This window comes from Notechis scutatus, chromosome Z (genome assembly GCF_049901735.1).
Source record: "Notechis scutatus isolate UNSWTSFEM ecotype Mainland chromosome Z, rNotScu1.2, whole genome shotgun sequence".
Lineage (NCBI taxonomy): Eukaryota > Metazoa > Chordata > Lepidosauria > Squamata > Elapidae > Notechis > Notechis scutatus.
This window is the reverse complement of record NC_142025.1, coordinates 108,015,949-108,043,636: the sequence shown is the minus strand read 5'-3', so window position 1 is coordinate 108,043,636 and position 27,688 is coordinate 108,015,949. Positions and strand designations below refer to the sequence as shown.

Sequence of the window (27,688 nt, the reverse complement as noted above, 5' to 3'; positions counted from 1 at the left end):
AATAAATAAATAACCCCTTTCAGATTGAAGATGAATGACAGATTGATAATTCAGGCTACTGTTCTATGAATTCCTGTGAAACAATTGAAAATGTTTGAAGAAGACAGGTGAAGGTTTCTATTATCTATCACAATTTTAAAAACAGTGTCATAAAATGCTAATTCCACTATTAGTTATATTACATTACTACAAAATAATCACAGAGAAAACTGCTCAGTGATTTTCCTTACATCAATTGCAAAATTTAAAACTTACTTTTATTACCTCCTCTTTGCAAGAACTTTGCAAATGGCCCTTTGCACTTTCTTGTTTCAGAAGCTGTAGATCAATGGATTGAACAATGGTATAATGTGGCATATAGAATTGAAATTAGGGGGTCTTCTTTTATGGAGTGAGCAGAGGAAGGCCTTATCTAGGTGTATATTAGGGTGCCATAAAATATGCTCACCACAGTGAGATGTGATCCACAGGTAGAAAATGCCTTCATCCTACCATGAGCAGTGTGGATTCTGAGGACAGAAGAAACAATGAAAATAGAGGAAAGAAAGGTTAGGCCAAATAACACAATCATAATACCACCAAAGATGTTGAAGGTCACCATCTGGCTGACATAACAAGATAAGTGTAGTAAGGAAGGAATGTCACAGAAAAAATGATTGATTTTATTAGAATGGCAGAAATGTAGGGAAAAGACCATGGCTGTATTAATAGTGGAATTTAAGTGGACAATAATCCAGGAGGCTGTCAACAAACATTGTCATAAAGTTTGGTTAATGAGCAGAGTGTAATGCAAGGGGTAACAAACAACTACATAATGAGAGAAGAACACATTCTGTGCTTCCAAAAGTACCAAAGAAATACAGTTGTAATGCACATCCTATGTAGGAGATAGTCTTGTCCCCTGACAAGAGGTCCCAGTGCATTTTAGGGGCAGTAGCAGAAGGGCAGCAGATCTCCACAAAAGAGAGATTGCCAAGGAGGAAACATAGGAGCTTAGAGACACTGATCCATCATGATCAGTGTAATGAGGGCTATATTCCCTCCTAACGTTAACAAATAGATAAGCAGTTCTGTGACAAAAAGAAGTTTCTGGTTGTTTGGGTCAACAGAGAAACCCATCAAGAGAAATCCTGTAACTCTTGTCTGGCTCTGATTTTCTCTTGGCCTGGTGTCTGTCTTTAATCATATTACTGAAGCTTTGGGGGGTTTGAAGATTTCTTGGTTGTTTAATCAGCCAATGCTGGTAATTCCAAGAAGTGCCACAGGTTTAAAAAAAAAAAACAAGTATCCATCCATAGTGATTTTATAAATCCACCAAACGCATTTATTGCTACTATGAGTTTAACTGTTGATAGCTCCTATAAAAGGAAGAGCAGTGCTATAAGATTATTTTCAAGTGTGTTACATTAAAATACTTTGAAAAATAAAAGTAGTATTATTGATATGCTAAAATCTAAAAAGTAAAGATCCTATTTTTTTCTTTCAACCATGAAACTCCCAAGGTGAACAAGTTGGATTATGTAATATTTTGGAAAATAGATCTTCAAAAAGAGTTAAATAACACTGAAGTTATAATCCTCACTAACTTGGCAGTCAATCAGAACCAGCTACTTCTAAGTAGAAATATCAGAATTACACTGTAATTTATAGCAGTGCAAATATTGCTTCATGGTATCAGTTTCTTTAAAATATAAGCCACCCCGTAGAGGTGGTGAAGAGAGGGGAGACTGCCAGCAGGGTTGAGGATAGCCGCATCTCTCCTCCTCAGCTGGCCATTACTCCCTTTCCCGAAGGCGGTTGCAGCGGTGGTCAGAAATGGCTACCTCAAAGAAGAACTCGACCGGAAAAGAATGTGCAGGAGGAAGATAAGAAGAGAAAGTTTTGGTTGACCGGGTTAAACTGCAAAAGCAACAACTAAGGTACCCTGGAATTTAAACTAAAAAAAAAAAAGTAACATTGTTCCCAAAGGAGACTTTGAAGCAGCGAAGGAGAGAGAAAAGGGAAAGGATTTGGTTTTTTTTCTTCTCTCCCTTTCCCTATACTGACAGCTAAGAGATTTAAATAAGAAATAGAAGAAAAAAAATCCACTTTGACATCAATAGGCATTTAAGCTGAAAATAAAATGTCAAAGGGATAATAAAGAATTCTGGATACTTAAAAGCTTTTAAAAGCAGGAAAGGAGAGGAAAAGAATAAAAGGGCAGGATCTGGAAAAAAGGGAGGAGACTGCCTGGAATTAAAAGGAATTTACAGTAAAACCTCAACGAGACTTCTAAAAGATACATTTTAACTGAAACTTGGCAACAAAATAGTAGAACCCTAGGAAGAGAAAATGAAAAAAGAAGCATGAAGAAACAGCTTGGGAGTATTTAGATTATTTGGTGATCTCTGGATTTTTGGTTATTGCATTTGAATGACTAAAATCAATCAGGTGGTTGTTTAAAAGTGTTTAAAATGGCACTACTTTTAGAAGAACTGAAAATGGAACTTAAAAAGTACAAAGAAGATGCACAAGAAGGGAAAGGTTCTTTTGGCTTCATATTTCAATTCTTAGAAATGGTGATCTGGAACTATGAGAAACAACAAGAAATGCCTGCAGAACAAGAAGATTGGGACAAAGAAGAAGCCATCTTTAATGAACAAGTAATTTTATGTGGGGAAAAAAAGGAAAGGGGGGAAAGAAAATGAAAAGTTTAAGATTTGATAAAACAACTAAGAAAAGGAAGAATAATTTGAAAAATAAGTATGATATTAGAAAGCAACAGAAGAGGGGAATACAGAAGAGAGAATTAGAAGTAGAGAGACAAGGGGGAAAAAGGGGGAGGGAGAAGAAGAGAGGGAAGAAGGAAAAGAAGTTATAAAGGACAGAAACTAGATATGGAGAAACAGGGCCTATTTAGAGATAATGGGTTAAAATTTAATTGAAAAAGGGATTCTGCAAAGGTACATAAGATAGTATTGTTATATTAAAAATAGAAATAATTTTAGAAAATATGAAACAATGTATGATTAAAATGATGGATAAAATAGTTATTGTAATCTAGTGAAATGTTTGTTAATAAATAAAGGAAATAAAATGAATGAGAGAATTGAATTAGGAAAGGATGGGAACATTTAATGTTTTATAAAATGTAAGGGAAGAGAAATAGGGGGGAAAATTAATTACGGAAAGCTTATAAGTGTTCCCAAAGAAGTATGATATTTAATTGAAAAGAAATCTTAAAGATGTTAAGATTTTAATGAATATTAATGATAGAACTGAATTGGAATAGAATGGGTGTTTTAATTACATATATTTATAATCACTTTTTAAGAATATAGTGTGTATTTTAAGAATGTACCAAGCAGAATTCGATTGGAAGTTATGTATTATATTGAATGTTATAACCTCAAGGTATATATTGAAGCTTAAATAAGAGTTGAATGGATAAAATTAAAAGATATAAAGGTGTCATACTCCAATTAGTAACTACAGGAGAAAATTTGTTTAATGAGAGAAGAAAATATGAAATTGAAACAGGACAGACAAAAGTATAAATATAATGATTTGAATTGAGATGAGATAATTAAAATAAAATTGAGAAAATTAAGAGAGGAGAAAAACTATGTAGAAAATGTAAAACAGTAATAAGATATGGAATAGGACATAAAAGTGAGCATGAAATTGAGTTTGTGTCTGTATGAAGAAGTGTAATCTGGGACCATGCTATTTTCAAAAAAAGATGTTTTATTTGTGTTAAGCCTGGATTCCCCAACTGGTGTTAAGGAAAACAAACTAAACAGAATGTGCAGCTAAGTCAGATAGGAAGACAGGTAAATGTGTGAGATAAGTTTTCTAGTTAACACGCAGTAAAAATACAGATACGCTTGTGCTATCAAAAATATTGTTTATTCCATTTAAGAATTATAGCATAGTCAAAATAAACGGTCCATTAGTCATATATCAATTTCAGTCAAGTCTTGCCGGGGATACTCTATTTGCAAAGTCCGTGTTGAATAGCTAATGTCAGTTCACTTACAATAAATCTGTCCAATCTTATCTTCTCTCCGTTGAGAAAAATCAACACTCCTACAAGAACGCAGTCATCAATCCATCCAGTAATTAGGGATCAGTAAGCCAGAGAGAGAGAGAGCTGCATTTGCCTCGCTTCATATATAGTGCTTTTACAACCACACCCTTAATTACATTCTTGCAGTTAAAGTTACACACACTTTAACTAACAAACCATGATACCATATTTATTATTTTTACCCAAACCAGTTAGCGTAGACAATGTTATCCCTAACAATTTGTATTACATTTTTTTTGTGAAAACCCAAATAAAATTTTCAAAAAAAATATGTAACTGTCAAGTAGATTCTGCGCATTCATTTTTTATACTTTCCTTCTTATATCATTGGCAACTTTCATTTGCACTCCTACTGAATTTCTGTTATATGTACACTTATGCATGGTTGTTCAAAGTTAATCTTCCCTGGGGTTACATAAAAGAGTTCCCATTGGAGAAAAAAACACTTAGGTTGTGGTAATTGTTCCTTGATGAAAACAGTGAATGGAAACAAGTAATAGTCTATATTCATGGTTTTGAAAGTAACTATTTTGACAAGATGGAAAGGTTAACCAATAATAGCTTTAAACATAATATATTACATGAATCAGAGATTATATAAGCATCAAATAATAAATATACACAATCAAATTCTCCTAAGCTTATTAAAAGAATGAACAAAAATTAAGAATATTTAAAGTTTAAAGTAGAATAAATTTATGAACTTATTCTGCAAAGCTTTCCTTCTTCAGTTATGTAGAAACAATCTGAGATTATCATGGCTGCCTTTTATCTCCAGGCAACTGACATAAGAATTCAGGCAGATACCATCAGCAGAAGATCACAAAGGGTAACCTGTGGTCTCCATGCAGATGGTTTCATCACAAATCTAGCTGAGTTAGCAGTTCAGCTAGCTCAACTGTGTAAATAAAGGCCTAGACGGAAAATAATGTTTTATGCTGCTTTGGTAGAACCTTGGATTATGCTAATTATTTATAGGCCTCTTTTCTGAACTTTTAGATTTTATTCAATTTCTGTACTTCAAAAAACAAATTTTATTTTTAATTTTTATTAATTTTATTCTAGAAAAAAAAACACTTATTTGACATACATTTAAAACAGACAAATCAACACACACATATATATGTTATATACATATATAGATTTTACAGCATATATTGAGCAATGGTTAATTTTTTTTCTTTATCTTTATCATTGATGTGATCTGCCTTGTTACCATAACTCCTTCATTCTTTTAATGTTTTAATTTCTCTATATAGTTTGTGATTAAATGCACGTCTTCTGTCTTTTCCATAACTTATCCAAATATCAAATATTACCTTTTCTTTAACCACTCATACCAAATGTTCCATATTTCATAATAAGAAATAAATATCTTGTTTATTTTTTAACAGTTTGGTTAGGCTATCCGTCTCGGCTCATTCATATATTTTTTAAATTACCATATCCTCTGAAGGAATGGAAGACAGTTTCCAGTTTTGTGCATAGGTTATTTTAGCTACAGTTATGATATGCAAAATTAAATATTGATATTTTTCTCCATGTTTGAATCTATCATACTTAAAAGAAAGGTTTCGGGTTCAAGCTTTAAATTTTGTTTTGTTATATTTAAAATCCAATTTCTAATATTTCTCCAAAGTTTCTGAGCACATGGGCAAGTCCATCACATGTGAAAATATGTTCCTTGTGTGTAGTTACATTTCCAACAATTGGGTGGTAGGTTGGGGAACATCTTAGCCAGTCTCGCAGGAGGTAGGTGCCAGCGATGAACCATTATATATAAGTTTTCTTTATACGAGACTGACATAGTTAATTTGTAATTTGTTTGCCAAATGGGTTCCCACTTATCTAATTCAATACTATGACCCATGTTTTTAGCCCAAATTATCATAGATTCTGTAACTGTTTCTTCTTTTAATTTGTAGTCCAAAAGATATTTATATGTTTTACTAATTGTTTTCTTTTCCTCTCCTAGCCATATTTTATCTAAGTCTTGTGGAGTCATATTAAAGCCAAATTGTTCTCTATCTTTTTTATAATGGGTTTGTATTTGTGCAAAGGGCCACCATGCTATCTCCTTTCCTTGAATTTGTATTTGGTTCCTATTTTTAAGCTCTCCAGTGTCATATAATAAATCTTTATACCTAACAATATTTTCATAATCCAATACATTTGGATGTGTAACTGCTTCCAGTCTAACCTTTGGGTAGTGTTTTTTTTAATCTTTCCCCAGATATTAAACAGCACATTTTTTACTGGTGCCTTTGGAAATATGGATGTTGTTTAGATTTTCCATCCCACATGAAGGCGTGCCAGCCAAGTTGGAGATCAAAATCCTCTAATACTAATAGCCTTCTATTTTATAATTTAACCCAATCCTTAAGCCAGTTTACTATAGCAGCATCATAATATAATTCAAAATCTGGAAGGCCAAATCCTCCTTTTTTCTGGGCATCCTGTAATAATTTATATTTCACTCTGGGTTTTTTCCTCTGCCATATAAATTTAGATATACATTTGTTTAATTCTACAAAAATTCTTTTCCAACTTGACTGGCACTGTTTGAAACAAGAACAACAATTTTGGCAAAATATTCATTTTTACTATCAAAATATGTCCCAATAGCGATAACTACAATTTGACCCAATTATCTAAATCTTTAACTATTTGTGTTATTAACTTATCATAGTTATCTTTTTTAATTGACGAACATCTAGCAGTCAACCAGATCCCTAGGTATTTTACTTTATTTACTACCTGCATACCTAATTTATTTGCTAGTTCTTCCTTCTGCTCCTTTGTACAGTTTTTTTGTTAACACTTTTGTTTTTTCTTTGTTAATTTTTAACCCTGCCACCTTTCCATATTCTTCTATTTCTCTTAGTAGTATAGGGCTCGCTTCTAAGGGTTCTTCTAATATAAATGCCATATCATCGATGATTGGAGTTTATATTCCTCTTTTTTAATTTTTAGTCCTCTAATCTCTTGGTTTTGCCTAATAAATACTAAAAGAGTGTCTTCTGCCAATATATACAATAGGGGAGCTAGGGGGCAGCCTTGTCTTACTCCCTTATTTATCTTTATGGTATCTGTATTTATGGTATCTGTATTTTCCCCATTTATTAATATTTTTGCAGTTTGCATGTTATAAATGTCTTAATGAATACTATAAAATTTTCACCAAATTTCATGCCTATCAGTTGTTTAATAAGAAAGTTCCAGTTCAGGTTGTCAAATGCCTTCTGAGCATCTAAAAATATCAATGCCATTGTCTTGGTTGTGTATACTTCATAATATTCTAATATATCCATAATGGTTCTTGTATTTGTTTTTATTTGCCTATGGGGGGTAGGAAGCCATTCTGATCAGTATGGGTAATTCTGCTTAATACTCTCTTTTAATCTTTCCGCCAATATTGTGGCCATTATTTTGTAATCTACATTTAAAAGTGATATTGGTCTATAGTTTTGAATTTTTTGTGGGTCTGATTGTTCTTTATAAATAAGGGTAATATATGATTCCATCCATGATTTAGGCATGTTAGCATTCTCCAAGGCTTCATTGTACAAGTCCACCAATATCTCCTCTATTGTTTCTTGAATTCTTATAGAATTCTGAAGGAATTCCATCTGGGCCAGGGTCTTATTTGCTTTTTTGTGTTCCAATTGCCTTCCTAATTTTTTCTATAGATATTTTATTATTCAAATTTTGTTTCTCTTCATCAGTAATTTTGGGCAAGTTCTTTTCATTCAAGTATTGATCAATAGATTCTTCTGGTATTTCTTCCTGTTTATACAATTTCATAAAAACTCCTTAGCAATTTCTTTCTTTTCTTGGGTCTGCGTGCATAATTTCCCTTCCTGATCTTGGAGAGCTATGGTCGTTCTCTTTTCTTGTTCTTTTTAATTTTGTGGGCTAACCACCTCCCCAGCTTATTTGCATTTTCAAAATAATTTTGTTTTGCTAATTTAATTTTTTGAGCCTGATCTTCCTGTACATTTAGATTTATCTTATGTTTTACCAGATCTATTTCTTCTTAATGTTTGAATTGTTTGGGTCCTTTTGTCTACTTGTTTCCAAATCTTTCAGTTTGCCCCTCCATATGTTTTGTTGCTGTCTTTTTTCTTTATTCTTTTTAATATTGTAAGTAAATAGTTAGACCTCTCACATAGGCTTTGGTCATATCTCAAAGATTCCGTAGGGAGATATGTTCTCTTTTGTTTATTTCAAAAAATACATTCAATTCTTTCTTTATCATTTCAATATATTCTTTATCTCTTAGTATGGTATTGTTAAATGTCCATCTTCCAATTTTTCTCTTTCCTTTCCATTTAATTTGAATGGGATTATGGTCAGCCCATAGATTTGGCAAAATCTCGATCCTTTCAATATTCTCTATTAACCCAGGGTCCATCCATATCTGATTTATTCTGGACCAAGAGTGGTGGGGGTTCGAAAAAAAAGTAGATTGTTTTTTATTTGGGTTTAATTCTCTCCACACGTCTTTCAAGTTAAGTTCTCTTACCATATTATTAAAAGAGGAAGGGAGTATTGTCCTTTCCTTTTTTTTTTTTTGGAAGTTCTATAATCTTTATTTTTGTCTGGGACTGCATTATAGTCCCCTACAATGCATACATTAGCATACTCAAATTTATTATCTTATGGTGAAGCCTATTATAAAAGTCTTTTTGGTTTGTATTTGGGGAATATATTGTGACTAATAACATCTATTTCTGTTTTACATTTATTTCTATAAAGAGCATTCTCCTTCTTGATCTTTTGTATATTTGTTTATGTTGCAACCAACTTTACATATACCACAATAATTTCCTTTTTTTTGTTTGCAAGTGCCGAATACATTTTACCCAAATTTATATTCTTTAAGAGGTCTGCTTGGTTGTCTGGAATATGCACTTCTTGGATACAAGTCAGCATTTTGTTTTTTGAGTTTCTCTAATACCTCATTTTCTTTTTGATGATAAATTTAAACCATTGATATTGACTGAAAATAAAGTGATTTCTTTATCAGTGTCACTGACTGTGCAAGGCATTTCTCATTTCATTCCTTGTTCTAGGCTCTCTTCTTCTTAGTCTGTTTCCTTCCCCTTCTTCTCTAAGATTTTGGGGTTCAGAGTGTGGATCAGATTCTTTTTCTCCGGAGTGTTGTTCCTCTTGGCTTCTCATATTTAAGTTGTGTCTACTTTCTTGTTCTTCCTCAGGTCCTAGGTGTCGTTCACAAAATTCTTGTGCTTTTTCAATTGTATCAATTTTGTATTTTTTTTAAAACAAATTTTATTAATTTTTAAAAAACAATACACAAACAAACAAAACATAGAATATAAAAACATAAGACATCAAATAAAAGACATCAAATAAGACATCTTATTTAAGGACAGCATAATTCCAAATTATCACATTCCATACAAACACAATTTAATATGGATATTTATCTTATATATTCAACTTCATATTTTTTCCCAACTTCTCTCTATTTCTCCCTTTCCTTCTATTCAATTATATTTCTTTTGCCTTAATTTATATAGATTCATTGTAACCATCTGTCTTATTTGCAATTTCATTATTCTCTTCCAACATTCTTCTAAAGTTCTATTAATTCAAACATAGACAAATAAAACACAAAACACAAATACATAAAACTTCTTTTTGGAAAGCGGCTTAGCCCCGGGTTAGATCTTTTTGTACAGACATAAATCAAATTCATGCTCACCTAATATACTATTTCATATCTTATTTAACATTTTATATTTTCTATATATTTTCTCTCTTCTATTCACTCTCTTAATTCTATTTTATTTATTTCATCTCAATTTAGATAATTATACTTGCATCTTTTGTCCGTTCTCTTTCAATTATCTATTTATCTTTTCTTTCTAATACAATATTTCTCCTGTAATCACTGGTTGAAGTATGACAACTTTTTATCTTTCCCCTAAATTTAACACTTAAACTAATACATACTTTCCATACTGATTCTGCTTAGTACCTTATAGATACTACATTTAGGATATTAAGACAAAGGAAAAAAAGTGAGCTTGTAATATAGTAAAAACAATATTCCATGGAAAATTAAACTCTATTGTTAAATCTTAAACATTTTTATACATTTCCTTTAATGTATTATTAACTCATATAATATTTCAATTTACTAACTCAATTTCAAATACTAATATCTACAATACAGTCAAATACTTTTGCAGAATCTCTTTTTTTTAAGATTATATTTTACCCTTTGTCTCTAAAAAAACACCTGTTTTTAACATCTTGTTTTAAACCCTTATGACTTCTTTTCCCTTTTCCCTTCCTTTCTTATCAATTCTAGCCTTTTTGACCCTCCATCTCTCAATCTCCACTCTCTTAATCACCCCTCTCTGTTGTATTTCTCTTTTTTGTTGCTTTCTGACACTGTGTTGATTTTTCACCTTATTTTTCCCTTTCTTGGTTGCTTTTTTAGATTCTAAATTCTCCATTTTCTTTCCTCCCCTTCTCTTTTCTTCTTCTTCAACTAAGATTATTTGTCCATTAAAGATGGCTTCTTCTTCATCATCCCAGCTTCCTTGTTGTTGTATTTCCTGGTAGGTAAAAATCACCATTTCTAAAAAGTGAAAAATAGATCCAGAAGAGCCCTTGCCTTCTTGTTCCTCTTCTTTCAACTTTTGAAATTCCATTTGCAATTCTTCAACAGATAAAGCCATTTAAAAACAAACAAACAACCCAGATGTTTTTATTCTTTCAAGAAATAGTTCCCAAAAGTCCCAAAGCAGTCCAAATCCAAATAAACTATTTCATTAGCACTTTCTTCTTTTTATATTTTCTCTTCCTGGGGTAGAATTCAATTACACAGTTCCAACATAATTTTTTAGAAGTCTTATCACCATTTATTTCTGGTCTTATAAACTCCAAGCAGTCTCCTCCAGTACAATCTTAAAGTAAACTCTTTACCTCTTCCTTCCCACTTATAGCAAAAAGATTTTAATTTTTAATTCCAATGTTCAAAAATCTTTTACCCCCTAGGCTTTAATTTTCAAGTTTAGTTACATTCTGTGCCCAAGCAGGTTTTTCAGATTTCCATCAGCTATTTCCATAGGGAAGGAGAGTGAGAGAAAATAACTTTCCCTTTCAAACTTTCTTCCGCCGCTTTTACAGTCTTTCTGGGAAACAATGTATCATTCAAGAGATTAAGTTTCCAGCGTATTAAAAGGTTCCTCGTTGTCCCGGTTCAGCCAAAAACTTTCACTTTCTCCAACTTCCTCCTGCGCAATCTTGTCCAGCTGCAGGCTTCTTTGTGGCGGCTATTGCTGACCACCGCTCCACCGCTTTAGGAAAAGGGAGTTTAGCCGTTGGGAGGGGTTTACATACTCCCAAACCCCTATCCGTATCTCCCTGTCTTTTGGTTGCCTCTACGGGCAACCATATCCTCCAACCGTTGATCGGAGGCACTTCGGCAGCGAGCGCAGCAGGAACCGCGCACGATCGCGGATTCCTGCCGCCACCGAAGCCTTGCAAACCGGAAGTCTCAATTTTGTATTTTTTGTCCTGCCATGAAACTAAAAGCCCCTCTGGGGTGAGCCACCTAATGGAATAACATTTCTAATAAGTTGAGTTGATAAAAACTGGTAGCTCCTTCTCTGCTCTCTAACTCTCCTGGGTATTTGTTTCAGTGTAACCACTTCATGATCTTTGTATACAAGTGGTTCATCTCTGGTCTTACTATAGAGCAGGTCTCGTGTTGTCTTCCTCGCAAATCAAATGTGAACCTCTTGGGGTAGTCTATGTCTCCTCGCATAGTGTGTATATACTCTGTAGACCTCGCCTACATCATTTTCAATTTCCAGTTTGGGTTTCTGTAAGGCCGCCGCTATCAGATTCATCATAATTGCATGTAAATCTTCCTTTCTGCCTTCCACCACATTTTGGAACCTAAGATAAAATGATGCCTTCTCTAATTCCATGTGTACCATCAAATCCCAGAGTTCGCAGTAAAGCACTTTCCAATTTTGTTCTGAATCCTCTAATTTCTTCTCCACCTTCTCTGTTCTTGCCTCTACTAAATTTAATTTCTGTTCATTTTTTATCACTTCTTCCTGCATCTTTCCAATCTTACTATTTAAATTTTGTATTTCATTTTTCACTTCTCCTATTTCAGTTCTCATCTCTGTTTTCATGTCTTCATGGTTCCTAGCTATCAATTCATGGGTTTTTGTCATCATTTCCTGCATCATAGTGAGCGTTGTCTGTACTGTCTGCAGGCTTTGAGCTGAACTAGTTTTTTCTGCCAATAGCATTGCATCTATAGATCTCTGCCCCATAGGTGAAGACATCATTGTTGTAGTTTTCTTTCCTGAATTTACATTTGTAATTGATGTTGTCGCCATTTTAACTATCTGTAGCAGTTCTTTTCAATCTACCATCAACTATCCCTAGTAGAGCACTATTTTCCTCTCCTTTTCAGTTCAATAGTAATATTAATACATATATTATTATATTATTAATTACCAAAATTCTATTATGGAAAATCACAATCAGCTCTTATTTCTATTTTTTCTTATTGAACTTATTCAACTATTACAATACTTAAGAGAATTCAATATTAATCAAATACAAATATATTTACTCATAGAATCAATATGCTTATATGCTTAATTAATTAATTTGAAACAGCCAATTCATTAAAGTAATTAAATTCTTATCTATATATAAATATCAATTGGTCTATTTCTTTAGAGTTCTTAATTATATGCTTATCTCAGAATAAAAATATCTAAGTTTCTTAGTATATGATTATTATTTAAAGGTCTGAGTTCTATATTTATACAACACACTTTCAATTGTTCAGTTATTCAAAAATTATTAACCAGTATTCTTAGCTCAATATTCTAACACATACATATCTATTAAGATTATGTTTTACCAATATTATTTAGTTACATCTATGTTTAACCAGTTAAGTGATGTCCATGATCTTCTTCTTCTTCTTTTTTTTTTGGAAAAATACCTTATTACAGTTCTTAGTTCAAGTTCATGTCCTCTTTAAATTTGCACAGTCACTTCCACCGTTTCATTTCTCTTTTCTGTTTTGGCTTCTTCTTCTTGCTCCTTTATTCTTTTTCTCCACATGGTCCCAGTTCCACTTATATATCTTAGTTGTCTTATTTCTTCCTTTTTTCGTTATCAGTTATCAGACAAATATTGCAATTATAAAGTTTCTTTCCTCAATCCTTTCCTTAAATCTTTCAAAGTGTCAATTGTTCTCCTTTCAAGTTTTTACTCTCAGCTGTTCTTCTGATCTCTCTGTCTCACTTGGACACCATCACTGTCACTTTCTCTTTCTTTCTTCCCACAGTTCTCAAACATCAAATGCCAAGAAATATAATTATACAACCCACTTTTCAACTCCCAAGATAAAAGTAAATGCTGTTGTCTCACTCTTCAGCTCCTCCGTTTTCAGCACTCCATTAATCAGCATAAATAACTGCCATTTTTTTAGTTAGTACTCCTTCCGATGTTTCTGCTGATTCGCTACACTGTTCAATTTGGAGTTTCAATTTTCAATTTCCCTTTGTGGTATAAATCAGTATTTTGGAAATCTTCTTTAATTTTACCTTTCCACTACTCAATTTGCTCTCCACTCTTTGCTTACTTCCTTCTTCTTTAAGCTGCTGGGCTGCCATGTCTTTGGTTCCGATCTGTGCGATCTCCCTCTTCTGCTGTTGGTTTTCGGGGGATTCTCTTGTAGTCTCTGGGATCGCGGCACCTCCCTGAGATCTCTAGGTCTTCCTCTTTTGTCTGTCTACCTCTCTGAGGTCCAACACACTCCTGGAAGCCACCAAACAGCAAAAACCGGATCCTTTCAGAGTGGTGATCCACTCCTCAGCTCTGCATCAATGCAGTGCCCAACTGGAAGATCTCAAAAAACAAATTTTAAAATTGATAGTGATTTTTAGTGTGTGAAATATATCTATATTCCTGTATTGTAGTGTTTATTTGAATTTTTGTTGATCCAGTTCAACCTCTGTAATGAAGTTAAAGTAGTAATTTCATACAGAGTTTATTGAATGTAGAGAAGCTCTCATTAGATAAAGGTCTTCGAGAGAAAGAAGAGGAGATAACTTCTCCATAATTACCTATGGTGAAAAAATATTTTTATCCTCTTTGATCATTTTTGTATTGTAGTTGCCTAACCAAAATGGGACTATAATATGATTAAACAAAAGCTATTCCTCCTTTGTGGTAACCTATTGAAATTAATGGTATTTTACTCCTGAGGAAATTTAATTGAGTATATCATAGCTATTGTCAGAATTGGAGCATTACATAATTACAACATGTCTTAATTGATCTAAACTGAATAAGGAATTAATTTATAGATCTTCAAAATTTAAAATGCTCATAGATTTTTATGAAGATATTCAGTTCTGAAATTGTTTGGAAATGGTGCAGGTTTTAAATTGTTAAGTAGGGTAATTTGATTCCCCAAACCTTGAATTACACCGTTTTCCATATTTTTGACTATTACTAAATTACTAACTGTCATTAGTAAATTTCTAGAACTTTCTAGAAATCCTTCTGAATTTCTATTATTCTATTATGTCTTATAACGCATATATGTTTAATAAATAAATGAATAGATATATACATTTATGCTTGCTGTTTTTCCAAGTCTATTTTCTATGAGGCTACTTGAAGTAAAAACAACAACAATCATAAGTGTTGGTATTACTGGTGAAATATGTGTCTCTAAAGAACATAGTCCTTCAATGTTTTCAAGAAATATTCCATAACTGTTCCGTAGGCTAGTACCCAATCTGAAAATCTGGTGATGAGTTAATGAAGATTTCCAGTTTGTGAAGATTCCAAGAATGAAGAATCACATTTAGCAATCACATTTGGTGTGGAATGTGTTATGAACTAACAAAAAACCATTTAATAAAACTTATTAACATTATGTTAAGCAGGCTTGAAATCCTGCACTTTGGATTGGCCCTTGGATAGCGAACTGGGATTGGTCCTCATGGAGCAACCTGATTGGCTATTAGTTTAACATCTCTCATTGGGCAAAAGTTAAGCATTTGGACACAGGTCATTGGTTAACAGGTCAGTAGCTAGCTCTATAAAAGGGCTACTGCTGACCAAGGTTTTGGCTCTCTGTTTCTGATCCTTAATAAAGAGTTGAAGTTCACTAAGTCACTGACTCGTCTCAATTACTTGCACCCATGCCCAGAATTTAACAGAATGCAGTTGCATGAATAGTAAGTTGTAAAAAAAGTCACTGGTACATTTAACATCACTACTGTAAGACAACCAGAAAGTATCCATGATATCAATCACTCCGAGACATTTTCTCTCCAATTGATTTATTTAGAAACAGATCTGGCATGTCAAAGGCAATTTCCCAAAGTGAAATTTTTTTGCGTGTTACACAGAATCCACCTTCTCTCCCTTCTTTCCTCCCACTTCTACACTTCATAAATCACGAGAACCAATTAACTGCCACTGGAATTTCCTAATATGCCATACAGAATAACCTTGAACTTTTCAACTCCTCCAACTCTCAAAAAAATGTGGCAGCTGAATTTCAAAGCTGACAACTACTACATGTGTTGCACTGGTTACCATTTCTGGGTGCAATTCAAGGTGCTGGTGGTCACCTTTAAAGCTTTATGTATTTGTGACCAGGTTATGTGAGGGGACATCTTTTTACAAGAGTCTCTACCCACCCAATTTGATCTGGAATGTTCATGTTGCAGATCTCATTAATTAAAAAATGTCAGCTGGCAGGGTCTAGAAGACAAACCCTTCTTCTAATAGCTCTTAGACTAACATATGTCTAGTATCTTTCAAATTGTCATCATATCATGATATCATGATTGTCATACTAATATTTTCCATTTGTACTTTTAAAGATGGCAATCAGCAGGAGTTATTTTGAGACAGAACATAATTTTAGCTCTTTCTCATCATTGCATTACATACCAAAAAGTTTACATTTTGGGTAAACTTTTCAAATAAAAATCACAATCATAAATGTCTATAAAGAACTTAGAATGGAGCAGCACAGAGTCTGGGGTGAACAATCAGTGGCGGAGCAGAGGCCAGCTTAATGGCAGCAGCACCTAGAGTAATGCAGAGCAGCCAGTGAGAGTAGAGCACCCATGGCACTGTCGAGCAACCAGTGGCCAGCTGCAGGGCACAGAGCAACCAGTGGTAGTGTAGAGCACCAGTGGCAGCAGTATCTAACCAGTCACCCAGGTAGGTGACTGTAGGACAAAAGATTGGGGTTAAAAGGCCTAGATGCAAAACAACTTCTAAAGAGCAGCCTGAGAATTCCTAGTCTAGCAGTATTCCAAAGAAGGCTGTGCTGACAAACTGGGAATGTGCAGACAACAGTGACAACTAAAAATGGTAGCAATGTGAAAGAAGTTAAGGATTTTCAACAATAGCCACAAAATGAGCTAAATTTCAAAACTAGCCAGGAGAGGAGCTAAAATAAGCATTACTTCAGTATGAAACTCAAAAGGTTGTAGCCCTCCAATTAACTTATTTTAACTAAACTTTAATTAAAAGTAGGTGTTTCAATTTTATAAAAAGTTAGATTTTTGAATGTTATAATTTTTAAATTTGATATAATTTTTAATTTTTAGACCTTTATATAAATTTTTAAAATTGTAAAGCTTTATTTATTTGCCACGCATTTCATAGCAAAAATGACTCTTCCAAAATGATTTAAATGATAGGATAGAAGGGAAATTCATCAAATTTGAATATAAGACATAGTTGGCAGGAATAGCCAACATTTTAGAAGATAAGTTCAAGATCCAGAAGGATCTTAACAGACTTGAACACTGGACCCTATTTAACAAAATGAAATTCAGTGATGAAAAATGTTAAGGTTTTACACTTAGACATGGAAAAAAAATCAAAAATGCACAGGTATAAAATAGGTAGTACTTGCTCAATAGCAATAACTGTGAAAAGAATCTAGGAATCCTAGACAACCACTTAAATGTAAGCCAGCAATGTGGTGTTACTTCCAAAAAAGCCAATATAGTCCTAGGCTGTATTAACAGAGTTCTGGAGAACCGGTAGCAGAAATTTTGAATAGTTCAGAGAACTGGCAAATACCACCCCTGACTGATCCTGCCCCATCTATTCTCTGCCTCCCAAGTCCCAGCTGATCAGCTGGGTCTTCTTTTGTTGCCCTGCACAGGAGAATGGAGCTGGAAAGCAGGTTAGTTGGGTGGGGAGGGAATGGACATTTTACAGTATCCTTCCCCTGGAGTGAGGTGGGAATAGAAATTTTGCAGTATCCTTCCCCTAGAGTGGGGTGGGATTGGAGATTTTACAGTATCCTTCCCCTGCCACGTCCACCAAGCCATGTCTACAGAACCAGTGGTATTTTTTTTTTTAAATCCCACCATTGGGTAAACCTATTCTCTAAAGTACCTGAAGTCAGGAGAAGAAGTAATGGATGGAAGCTAATCAAGGAGAGAACCAACCTAGAACTAAAGTGGAATTTTCTAACAGAACAATTGATTAATGGAACAACTTGCCTCCAGAAGCTGGACATTATTAAGGAGAGATCCAACCTCGTCACTATTCATCAGTACTCCATCACTGGAAGTTTTTAGGAAGAGATTCAACAGCCATTTGTCTAATAGACCAGAAGACTTCCAAGATTTTCCAACTCTGTTATTTTGTTATTCTGATATCTAGTTGTTCTTCTTTGTTTTTCTATTATGAACTAATAAGTTGCCTATTACTAGTTCTTCTGTTTATAATAAATACAAATAATTTATTAATAGTATTTTCCCATAAAAATTCCATATAATCGTGGAAAAAAGAATGAAAACAATGGAGACAAATTTGGGCATTCTTTTGAAAAACAGAACTGATATAGAAGCTAATTCAAGTGTTCATGTCTCATAAACTGTAATGGACATTAAAATATAGAAGTTTGCTCAATTCTGGATGATACACATAGCCACTGTTTTCCTGTACATCTGTACATTTTACTAACAATATACAGTGCCCTTGATAATCAAGTTGAAGAATTACATCAGCCCCATCAAAACCACTTAGTGTGACTATTCCCTTATATATAGATGCCATTAGTATTGCTTCCCATGTGGGAGTGAGTTTGAAATGTTGAAATCACTCTTGGTGGGTCTCATGAAATTTGCAGCATGATAATATGAGTGACAGTTATGTATTTATTTACTTTGACTCATATATTACACCAATCAGATCAGCTCTAATATAGATACAAAAGGTAACCCTTAGAATACAAATTTTAAGATAGTGTGCTGCTGTTTGAAAATTCAAACCTTTTCCTGCCTTTTGATTTTAACTGTGGTCTTTTAATGCTGAGATAATGAGAAATGGGGGGTGGGACGGAAATCTGGATGTCAAGATCAGCCAGATAACTATCACAGTTTCATTCATTGCTGCTCAAAACCAGATTTCCTAAGTGTACATACACTATCTAAGTGTACACTGAATCACAACTGCAAAGTATAAATCAGCAATAAGAAATGTGTGGCCTATTTCTTGTTGTATAAAAGCTGAAGGGGAGCATATAAGGAAATTCAAAATAAATATGCCATTTTGTATGCATCAATTTGAGTCAGATTATGGAAGAATAAAATTATAAACAATCTGCTGCCTGAAGCCTTTTTTTCTTTTAAAACTTTCTATTACTTCTTCATTCTATTGATTTGAATATTTTAAAAAAGTCAGTTTTTTTTCCAGCAACATCTCTTTTTTGATATTTATGAATTGTTAAAACATGTCTTTAAAAGTGCATCTCTGATCTTCTCAAGTATTTTTAATGTTTGCTGACATTACGTTACTGCATTTTTTTTGCTATGCACATGGTGGCAGTGATTACTAAGGCCTGAGAAAACCAGTTTATCAGAGATCAGAGGATTCATTAGTTTGCATTGTAAAAATTCCTGTGAAGGTGGCACTTGAAGTGATGTGCAAGTAAACACTGAACATGAGATGGGAGATGTGCTCAGAATTTGAGAAATAAATAAAGAATTCTTACACGTCGTGAAGGGGGAAAAAAAGGTAAGGTTAGTGTTGATCTTTACAGTTATACTGAACATTATAAAAATTACATTAATTTCAGTAAGATATAAGCCATTTCTTATAGCTATATATTCTCAAATGATATATATTAAGCATATAAGAAAAAAGTACAGCGAGAATAAAAAGTTGTTATACAGTTACAAAACATTATTGCTCTTAGGGGAAAATATTTTTTTCAAAGTAATAGATATGTATATAATTTATATTTCATCTTCCTACAGCATAATGTCATTGAACACAACAAATATATTGGATTTTGTACTTGTTGGATTTTCTGAAAATCAAAAGATTCAAATTTTACACAGCAGTGTTTTCTTGATAATGTATCTTTTTGTCCTGGGGGGAAATCTTCTCATTATTTTTTTGATACTGTTCAATCGTTGTTTGCACACCCCAATGTATTTCTTTTTAATCAATTTATCTATTGGTGACCTTGGTGGGACATCTGCTATTATACCCAAATCTATAGTAAATGCCTTAATGAGCTCTAAATGGATATCGTATTCTGAATGTGTGACACAATTGTTTTTCTATCTTTCTTTCTTATCATCAAATTTCTTCCTTCTCACTGTCATGGCCTATGATAGATACATTGCTATCTGTCACCCGTTGCACTTTGCATCCAAAATGAATTGGTCCAGTTGCATTCAAATGGCTGGAGGGGCCTGGGTAGTTGGATTTCTGCACGCAGCTCTTCACACAGGATATATTTTTTCAATGCCTTTTTGCTCCAACATCATCAATCAGTTCTTCTGTGAAGTTCCACAGTTAATCAAGCTCTTTTGTCCTGGTTCTTACCTTGGTGAAACCTGGATACTTATCTTTAGTACAGGCTTAGAAGTTGGCTGCCTTTCATTCATTATCTTGTCCTATGTGCGTATTTTTACCACGGTGGTGAAAATGCCCTCAACTGAGAAAAGAGAAAAGGCCTTCTCCACTTGCATCCCTCACCTCATTGTGGTTTCCCTACTGGTTGGCAGTAGCCTCTTGGCTCACCTAATACTACCTGCTAATTCTCTATCCAAGCTGGACAAAGTGTTTACCACACTATATGCAGTTATGCCTTCTTTAATGAATCCAATAATCTACAGCATGAGGAACAAAGATGTCAAAACTGCCTTTAGGAAATTGCTTGGTTGACAATTATTTTAGCAAATAATGATAATTTCCCTTTGATGCACCAATTTGTTCATCACCTTAAATTTGAAATTTAGCAAACTAAGGAGTTGCTGTTAGATAAGGATGACTAAGTATATTCCATTGAATATAAATTGTTTATTTGATGTGTTATAATTTTTGATTTGTTGTATCAGACCAAACTAAATATTTTAAAATACCGGGCCTCTTGTAAAACCAATGTTGGGATTTTGAAATATGATTAATAAATTATTTTGATTGGTTTATTGTTGGCATACTGAAACATTGTATTAATATGGAACTATGATAAGAAACTAAAGAATATCACTGATTAATATTTAAGGAAAATAGCAAATTAGGGATAATCAAATAGAAGTAGAAAGATCACATTAGCCATGAAAAACCATGCACATTTTTCTCTGAAAGATATCTGAAGGGCTCTGATAATATTTCTGCCTGTGTATGATTTCTGTCACATCTCAGTCCTTTATCACACTGGCATTTCTGATACATTATTTCTAACACTGATTGGTATCTTTGTATAAAAAGTACTGTTTTTGCAACCAGCATCTCTGACCTGTTTGCTTAATGATACTAAATTTATTGAAACCTGCAGACAAATGTGGAGGTGTTCCTGGGAGCAGGAACACTTCATCAACTATCCAATGAAACAGTATATAAAATATTGGTTTTTATTAACATGGGACAGTGGGCAAAAGTAGGAAGTTATGTATTATATGCCATTTATAAAGAACCAGTTGGAATCAAGGCTGAGAGAATGGCCCTTTTTTTTTTCCATTTTAGAAACTCAAGAAGACTTTGACAGCAATATCTTTAACTACTTTTTAAAGAAGAGAAGAGAAAGTAATAGCTGGAAGAGACAGGCTTTTGGTCTAGCTAGCTAGAAAGTTAAGTTGGTCTGCACAGACGTGTGTTGACATGGAAGCCAGGATGGCAATGGTAGGAGGAATATTTAATGTTATGAGAAGAGGGAGTTAGAGAAAGTGGGAGCAATAGAAATTGGAGAATGGAAGTGGGTATTGCCTGATGGAAGGCAAATGTTGATTTTGGAAGTACTACATCAGGGCACTCATTGGGGGACTAAGGTATGATGTGATTTGTTTTTGGAAGCTTATGGATGCCGTGGATTGTATACAGTATCTAAATAAATATGTGACTTGTACAGTATGTAAAAGAGTTAGTAAACAAGTCCTACTCCTAAAGAGAAGGAAGGGCAACATTTAGCATGAGATCATTTCAATGCATTCAAATTGATTTTATTGAACTCACTCAAGGAGGGAGATTTAATTGTTTATTGATGATAGTGGATCACTTGACTGGTTGGGTTGAGGCTTATCCAGCCATGAGAGCCACTCCAGCAGTAATCACCAAAATTATACTGGAACAGATAACACCTACGTAAGGGATAGTAGAACCTGTAGAAAGCAACTCATTTTTCTACAATCAATCCTGGAGTGTGGGAATTGAGTGGGAATGTCACTTTCATGGAATGCAAATTCATCTATGCCATGGACCAAATGTTTACCCTTGAACTTGCTCAGAATTTGAACCTGTCCAAAAAGGGACATTTTACTTTATGAAATGATGTTTGAATTACCACACTTGGAAATTCCACAATATGAAACTAAAGATTTTTTTTTGTAAAGAACTGTATACTTGGCTCTCCTCTTCTTTAGCTTACCTCAGAAACAAAGAACTACTAGCTCAAACCCTACCTCCTGAACTTGCTGTCCATAAGTTCCAGCACATCCTGCATGTCCTGAACACCAACATCGATGGGTGGTGCAAGATTGCCTTCACTATCAAGGGGATGGGCAGACACTATGCTCACATGGTGTTGCAAAAAGCAGACACCAACCTGACCAAGTGGGCTGGGGAACTCACAGAGGATGGGGTGGAGCAGGTCATCACCACAAGATCCCTGACTGGTTCCTCAACAGGCAGAAGGACTGCAAGGATGGCAAGTACAGCTAGATCTTGCCCAATGATCTGGACAACAAGCCGTGCAAGGATTTGGAGCACCTGAAGATCAGGGCCCATCAGGGCCTGCACCACTTCTTGCACACACTGTCTTGGTGTGCTGACCATGGACATGGAGGCCCACTTCTGGGGCCTCCATGTCCGTGGCCATCACACCAAGACCACCAGGCACCACAGCAGAACCATGGGTGTCTCCAAGATCCCAGAGAAGTTCCAGCCTGGTGATTGAGTCCTGATAAAAAACTGATGTGAGGAAAAACTTAGCCAAGCCTGGGACAGGTCCTGCCAAGTCCTGCTGACCATTGAAACAGCAGTCTGAACAAAAGACAAAGGGTGTAAAAGGACCAGTTGATGAACTTAAAGAGAGTGGAAAGTGGTCCCTGGAGAAGACCAGCTGAGAATAAACATTACTAAAAACCGATGTGGTCATGGTGGTATGAATGGGTTTTGTTTGTGATTTCTTTTTCTCATTGCAGGAGTACCAACTATTTTATTTTTCCTGCCTAAGTGGTGGCCTGTTATTCCATCTGAAGATCCCAAGCGAAGCTGTGGAACTTTGCACCCTACAGGATGTATTGGTTCTGTGATTGTAACTGTATCACTGAATGTTGTTAGTGTTACCATTGTTGTGATTGTGGACCAGTATGCGCTTATGAAGAACCTTGTGATATAGTAATAGTAGACTGGGTATATTAAATGTGTAAGAATTGTTAACCTGATCAACCTGTCTTGGCCACAGTAGTCCTAGGAGATAGTGATGTCATAATCCCTGAAGATATAGGATGTTTTTGATGCAATGGTTATAATTTTCTTATGGGTAGAACTAATAGGGGGAGAATATAATGCAAAGATTAATCTGAAAAACCATACATTACAAACAAGGGTCTTTTCTTTCCTTAATGTAACCTTTCAGTTTAGAATTAACCTGCCACAACCTAGTAACTCATTTGAAAATGCACCTAGAATGGGTGGGTTATTGATGGATGTGGGTAATGAAATTTTTAACTGGCATGCTACAAATGGATTATATTGGATATGTGAAAAGTTTGCCTATGTGCAATTGCCTAGCCATTGGTATGGACGATGTGTGTTGTTTTTCCTACTGTCCATACAACAAGGTGACAGACTGGGTGTACCTGTTCATGTGGAAGCAGATCACAGATCTATGAGTAGCCTCTAAAAAGAATAATTCATGTATATGGACCAGCCAATTGAACAGAAGATGGAATGTGTGGTTATAGAACTATATGTTGAATAGGCTTATAAGGTTACAACCTGTGCTTGAAATAATAACTATTGCTTTAACTTTAATGGCTAAATGGCAGTTTAGTTTAAAACAACTAAATATATCAGTATAAACTTGCTGTACACTTTTTGTCAGCAACAGAAGGAGATGTGTGTGAACATTTTATCTCAGAAATTGTTGTTTATAGATAGAGGGTCCAGTTATGGAGGAAATTGCTGCAAGGGTGGGGAAAACTGCCCATGTCCTGGTGCAAACTTGGACTGGGGCAGTTGATTTCAACTGGTTTGGGAGTATCTTCTCTCACTGGAAATGGATTGGGTTTCTAGTGTTTTTAACCCTAGGAGATCTCCTTTTCCTCCTGTTCCATCCCTCTGATCCAGCGTATGGTTACCTATCCTATCACTGGGATGGTAGTCTTAGCCTCTTCAGTGTCCACTGATCCATTCCTCCACCCCCTCCACCCATTAGACCAACAAAACTCATGGTTCTTAAATGCTCCCCTAGCCCACCATTGACAGGAAGCATCCTGTCATAAGAAAAGGGAGGAAAATGAAAGGACATATTGACATGAATCAATCTAACTTTTGCTCTTTGCTTCTGTTAAAGAAGTTGCTTGCACTATTTTGCTAAGGATGGGAATCATTTGTTACGAATTCATTCTGTAAGAGAATTGTATCCTTTTCTATCTGGTTTCTCACCTCTGCAATTTGCTTCAGAGCTAGACATATCTTTGGAGACAATTCCCAGGAACATCCTGCTCCATAGGTGGGGGCTACCTAGGAGCACAAACATACAAGAACAAGGGATACTGTGTAAATAACAAAGTACGCACAGAGCACAGACAAAGAATGCTCCATGGATAAGGAAGGGGAGGGCATGGATAAGGAAGGGGATGGCATTATTAATGTGGGCAATGACTTGCCCACATTAATAATGAACCTTTGTATCTGACTGGATAAGCTTAGTTTCTATCAGCATAAAATGTATATAATACTCTGAGCCATTCTTGCAGGGTGTGTTCCTTACATGCATTTTGTCTGTATGTTTTGGGCATAGTATTCACCCAGACTTTTTGCTTTGGCCAAAGAATAAACCTCATCTCAAGTCTCACTCTTTGGCATATCAATGGCTCGGGGAAACTTCTTACAAATACATTAGTAGAATACATGTGCGTGCATTAATAAATATGTAGTTAAATACATACATATGATATGTGATGCATCAGAAAGCAAGTGATCAAACAATAAAAGACAATGATTACCTGTGAGAATCGCACAAGACAAAATATAGGTTCTAGATAACATTCTACAAATAGTAAAGTTATAGATTACATTACTCTTTCCTAGCTGGATTTATATCTTTCTTAAAAGTTCAAAGTGTATTCAAGAATTTTCAGAATATGCTCTATAGTTGTTGAAAAAGTTCATTCTCAACATACCAGAGAAATTGTTTTGGCTAAGAAAACAAAAGCATGCTTACATATAATGAAAAAAGAGGCCTAGATTGAGATGTTAAACGTGCTAATATCACCCTTTAAAATGGTAATAATGAAAGCTAAAATGTGAGGCAACAACCTAAGCTGTTCGTTATTTCAAATCAAGAGAATAGGAGTAACCCAGTCTTTTATATATGCTGCAGCTAACAGTCACACCTCAGAATGTTGATGCAGTCAACTGTCACTCATTGGAATGTTTATTCTGTTGCTAGGCAAATGACATAAGAGAACCTCTCTTCTGCTCTCCTTTCCACTGGGCCATGACATTGATGACAAATTTTCCCAATGATCAAGTCTTCACTATGTTGCTTCCACAACATTACTGGAAAGATACAGTAATCATTTAATGGAAATTAGTTACATTAGACATCACTGCAAAATCACAGCAACTACTTTTGTCTCTGGCATTAAAGGAGTAGAGTAGAAATCTTCTTTTAAAATACATAGGCAGCAGTAGCATGTGGATACAAATTAGTGTGTAGGAATTTGAGATACATGCATAGTGGAAGGTGTTGGGGTGATGAAAGTCCAAAAAGGATAACCAGAAGTCCAAGATTAACTTATTTAATTTTTTTTAGTTCTGTCAGCTGGACCATCCACCTACTCATCAACTTTGTACTAAAATAGGGTAGTTGGAGGCCAAGTAAATATGGATCCAGGAATGGCTTCTTAAGAAACAGGTATACATCATCTTTTTCAAGGGAAGTAGCATCACCCCCTCCTACAGTAGTAATCACTGTTTAGACCAACTTATTTTAAATGCAAAATAAGTTTTATTTATGATCAAAGAAATTAATTCTATTTCCACAGTTTTAAAACAGTTTCCATTGGTTCAGAGAAACAGTGCATTCCAGCTAATTATTCCAAAACAGACAATGTAAACTTAATTCTATTTTTAATAAAAATAGCTTAAAGCCTACTTAGTGTTGAAGAATATACCAGACAACAAAGATCCCAAGTAACAAGTGCTTAAGAAATGTCCAGAAATAAACTTTGATAAATCACACTTAGTGTTTTACAAAATGTTAAAAATAGTGCATCAGAACTAAACTGAGTTTATTATTAAATAAACTTAGGCAGGTCTACATCTCATCCATTTTTAAACTGAGTATTCCTATAGATTAGATATATCTTTTACCTGAGAAAGAATCAATTGGACATATCTTGCTAGATTTTCTCACTCAATTTCCCCCATAGCAGCCTCTTAAAACCCATGGTTGGGTTAACCCTGAGATCATTACCCCATGAGCCCCGAGACCCAGTGGTCATAGGGGCCCAAACCCATTATGAGGTGCAATGAATCCTCGACTCGAGGTGGAACAGGAGACAGCTCCAATATCTAATCAAGTGGAAGAGCTATCCCTGATCAGAAGCATCTTGGGTAAAGAGTAGAAACATCCAACTTGACCGCCTCATAGCTAAATTCCACAAAGATAACCCAAACAACCTTAGAGGGGTTGCACCTCTAAAATCTACACCTGTACTTAAAATGTCTTTTCACAGGTTGCCTTCAGGAAGAGAGGGAAGCCAAATGTCAACTCACAAAGCATCCCTGACCTGCTTTTGAGTTGCCATAGGCAAGGGGATGGGGAATTGAACCTCATAGCTGCATCAAGGAACTTGCATTTCAATCAAAACAAAGCACATTCCAGCTGGCAAATGTCAAGGTTATCTCCATGGAAACTCACAATGGCTGAAGGGAGTTACTTCTACAACCTACAAAATTGGGGAATGTGACTGATGATACAACTTGGGGGGAGGGGGAAACAATTCATGCCAAAGTATGAATTAAGTGAGGTCAGAGTTGGCTTCATTTGGTCTGTGCCGACATGAAGCTCCTAATAAATAACTGGATTTCTTTTGAAGCTTGGCTTGAGGCTCATGATTTAATTAAGGCATCGGTCAGAACCCTGACACCTACAATATTTTAACATTGCTTTTTTTGAAAAAGTTTTTTTTATTTTTATAACATAAACAAAAACAAACAAATAAAACCATCTTTCTGTTCAGCAGTGTGTCAGTTGGGTACATATATCTTATGCACATAGTAATATTATCATACATGTCTTACTTGTTTATATTTATAACCATTCTAATCAATATTTTATATCACATTTATCAATTATTGTGTTATCATTAACATTGTAATTATTGTCTTTCAAAAATATATTTCATTTGGTCTGTGCCGACATGAAGCTCCTAATAAATAACTGGATTTCTTTTGAAGCTTGGCTTGAGGCTCATGATTTAATTAGGGCATCAGTCAGAACCCTGACATCCACAATATTTTAACATTGTTGACTACTTTTTCAACTCTGTGTTGCTACCAATTTTTTTGCTATAGGTCCATATTAATTTTTACTGATGTTCTAGTGAATCATTTTGGTGACTGCATTGTGTCATTATTTATAATATAGTTATTGTGATTATATTTTAATATCTATATAAGGCTGATTTTTAATCCTATAGGAGGGCTGGAATTCACAGTCTCTTAGTTTCTAAAGCCAGCACCTAATTATTATAGCGAACTGACTTTCTGTAGTTAAGCCTTTAGTTAATAACACATCAATTTATTTAATTTGTTTAAGGGTTTTCTCACAATATTCTTTCAGCTTTTCTAAAATCTCACTCT

General features: G+C 34.6%; 1 protein-coding gene and 2 pseudogenes across 1 annotated transcript; 2 read left to right on the top strand and 1 right to left on the bottom strand.

Annotated features, from left to right (window-relative positions):
• Positions 1–260: 260 nt before the first annotated feature.
• On the bottom strand, positions 261–13,758 carry LOC113426601 (olfactory receptor 5B2-like; annotated as a pseudogene).
• A 5,815-nt stretch (positions 13,759–19,573) lies between these two features.
• Positions 19,574–20,317, top strand: LOC148129081 (olfactory receptor 14C36-like). The gene has a single exon (XM_087946023.1). It carries the CDS (start codon positions 19,574–19,576, stop codon positions 20,315–20,317), a length of 744 nt encoding a protein of 247 aa, XP_087802149.1.
• Positions 20,318–21,953: 1,636 nt separating this feature from the next.
• LOC148129080 (small ribosomal subunit protein uS13 pseudogene) lies at positions 21,954–22,544 on the top strand (annotated as a pseudogene).
• The last annotated feature ends 5,144 nt before the right edge of the window (positions 22,545–27,688 follow it).

What these genes read in the sequence shown, in the direction of transcription:
- LOC148129081 (XM_087946023.1), top strand. Translation starts at nt 19,574, where the DNA reads ATGTATTTCTTTTTAATCAATTTATCTATTGGTGACCTTGGTGGGACA.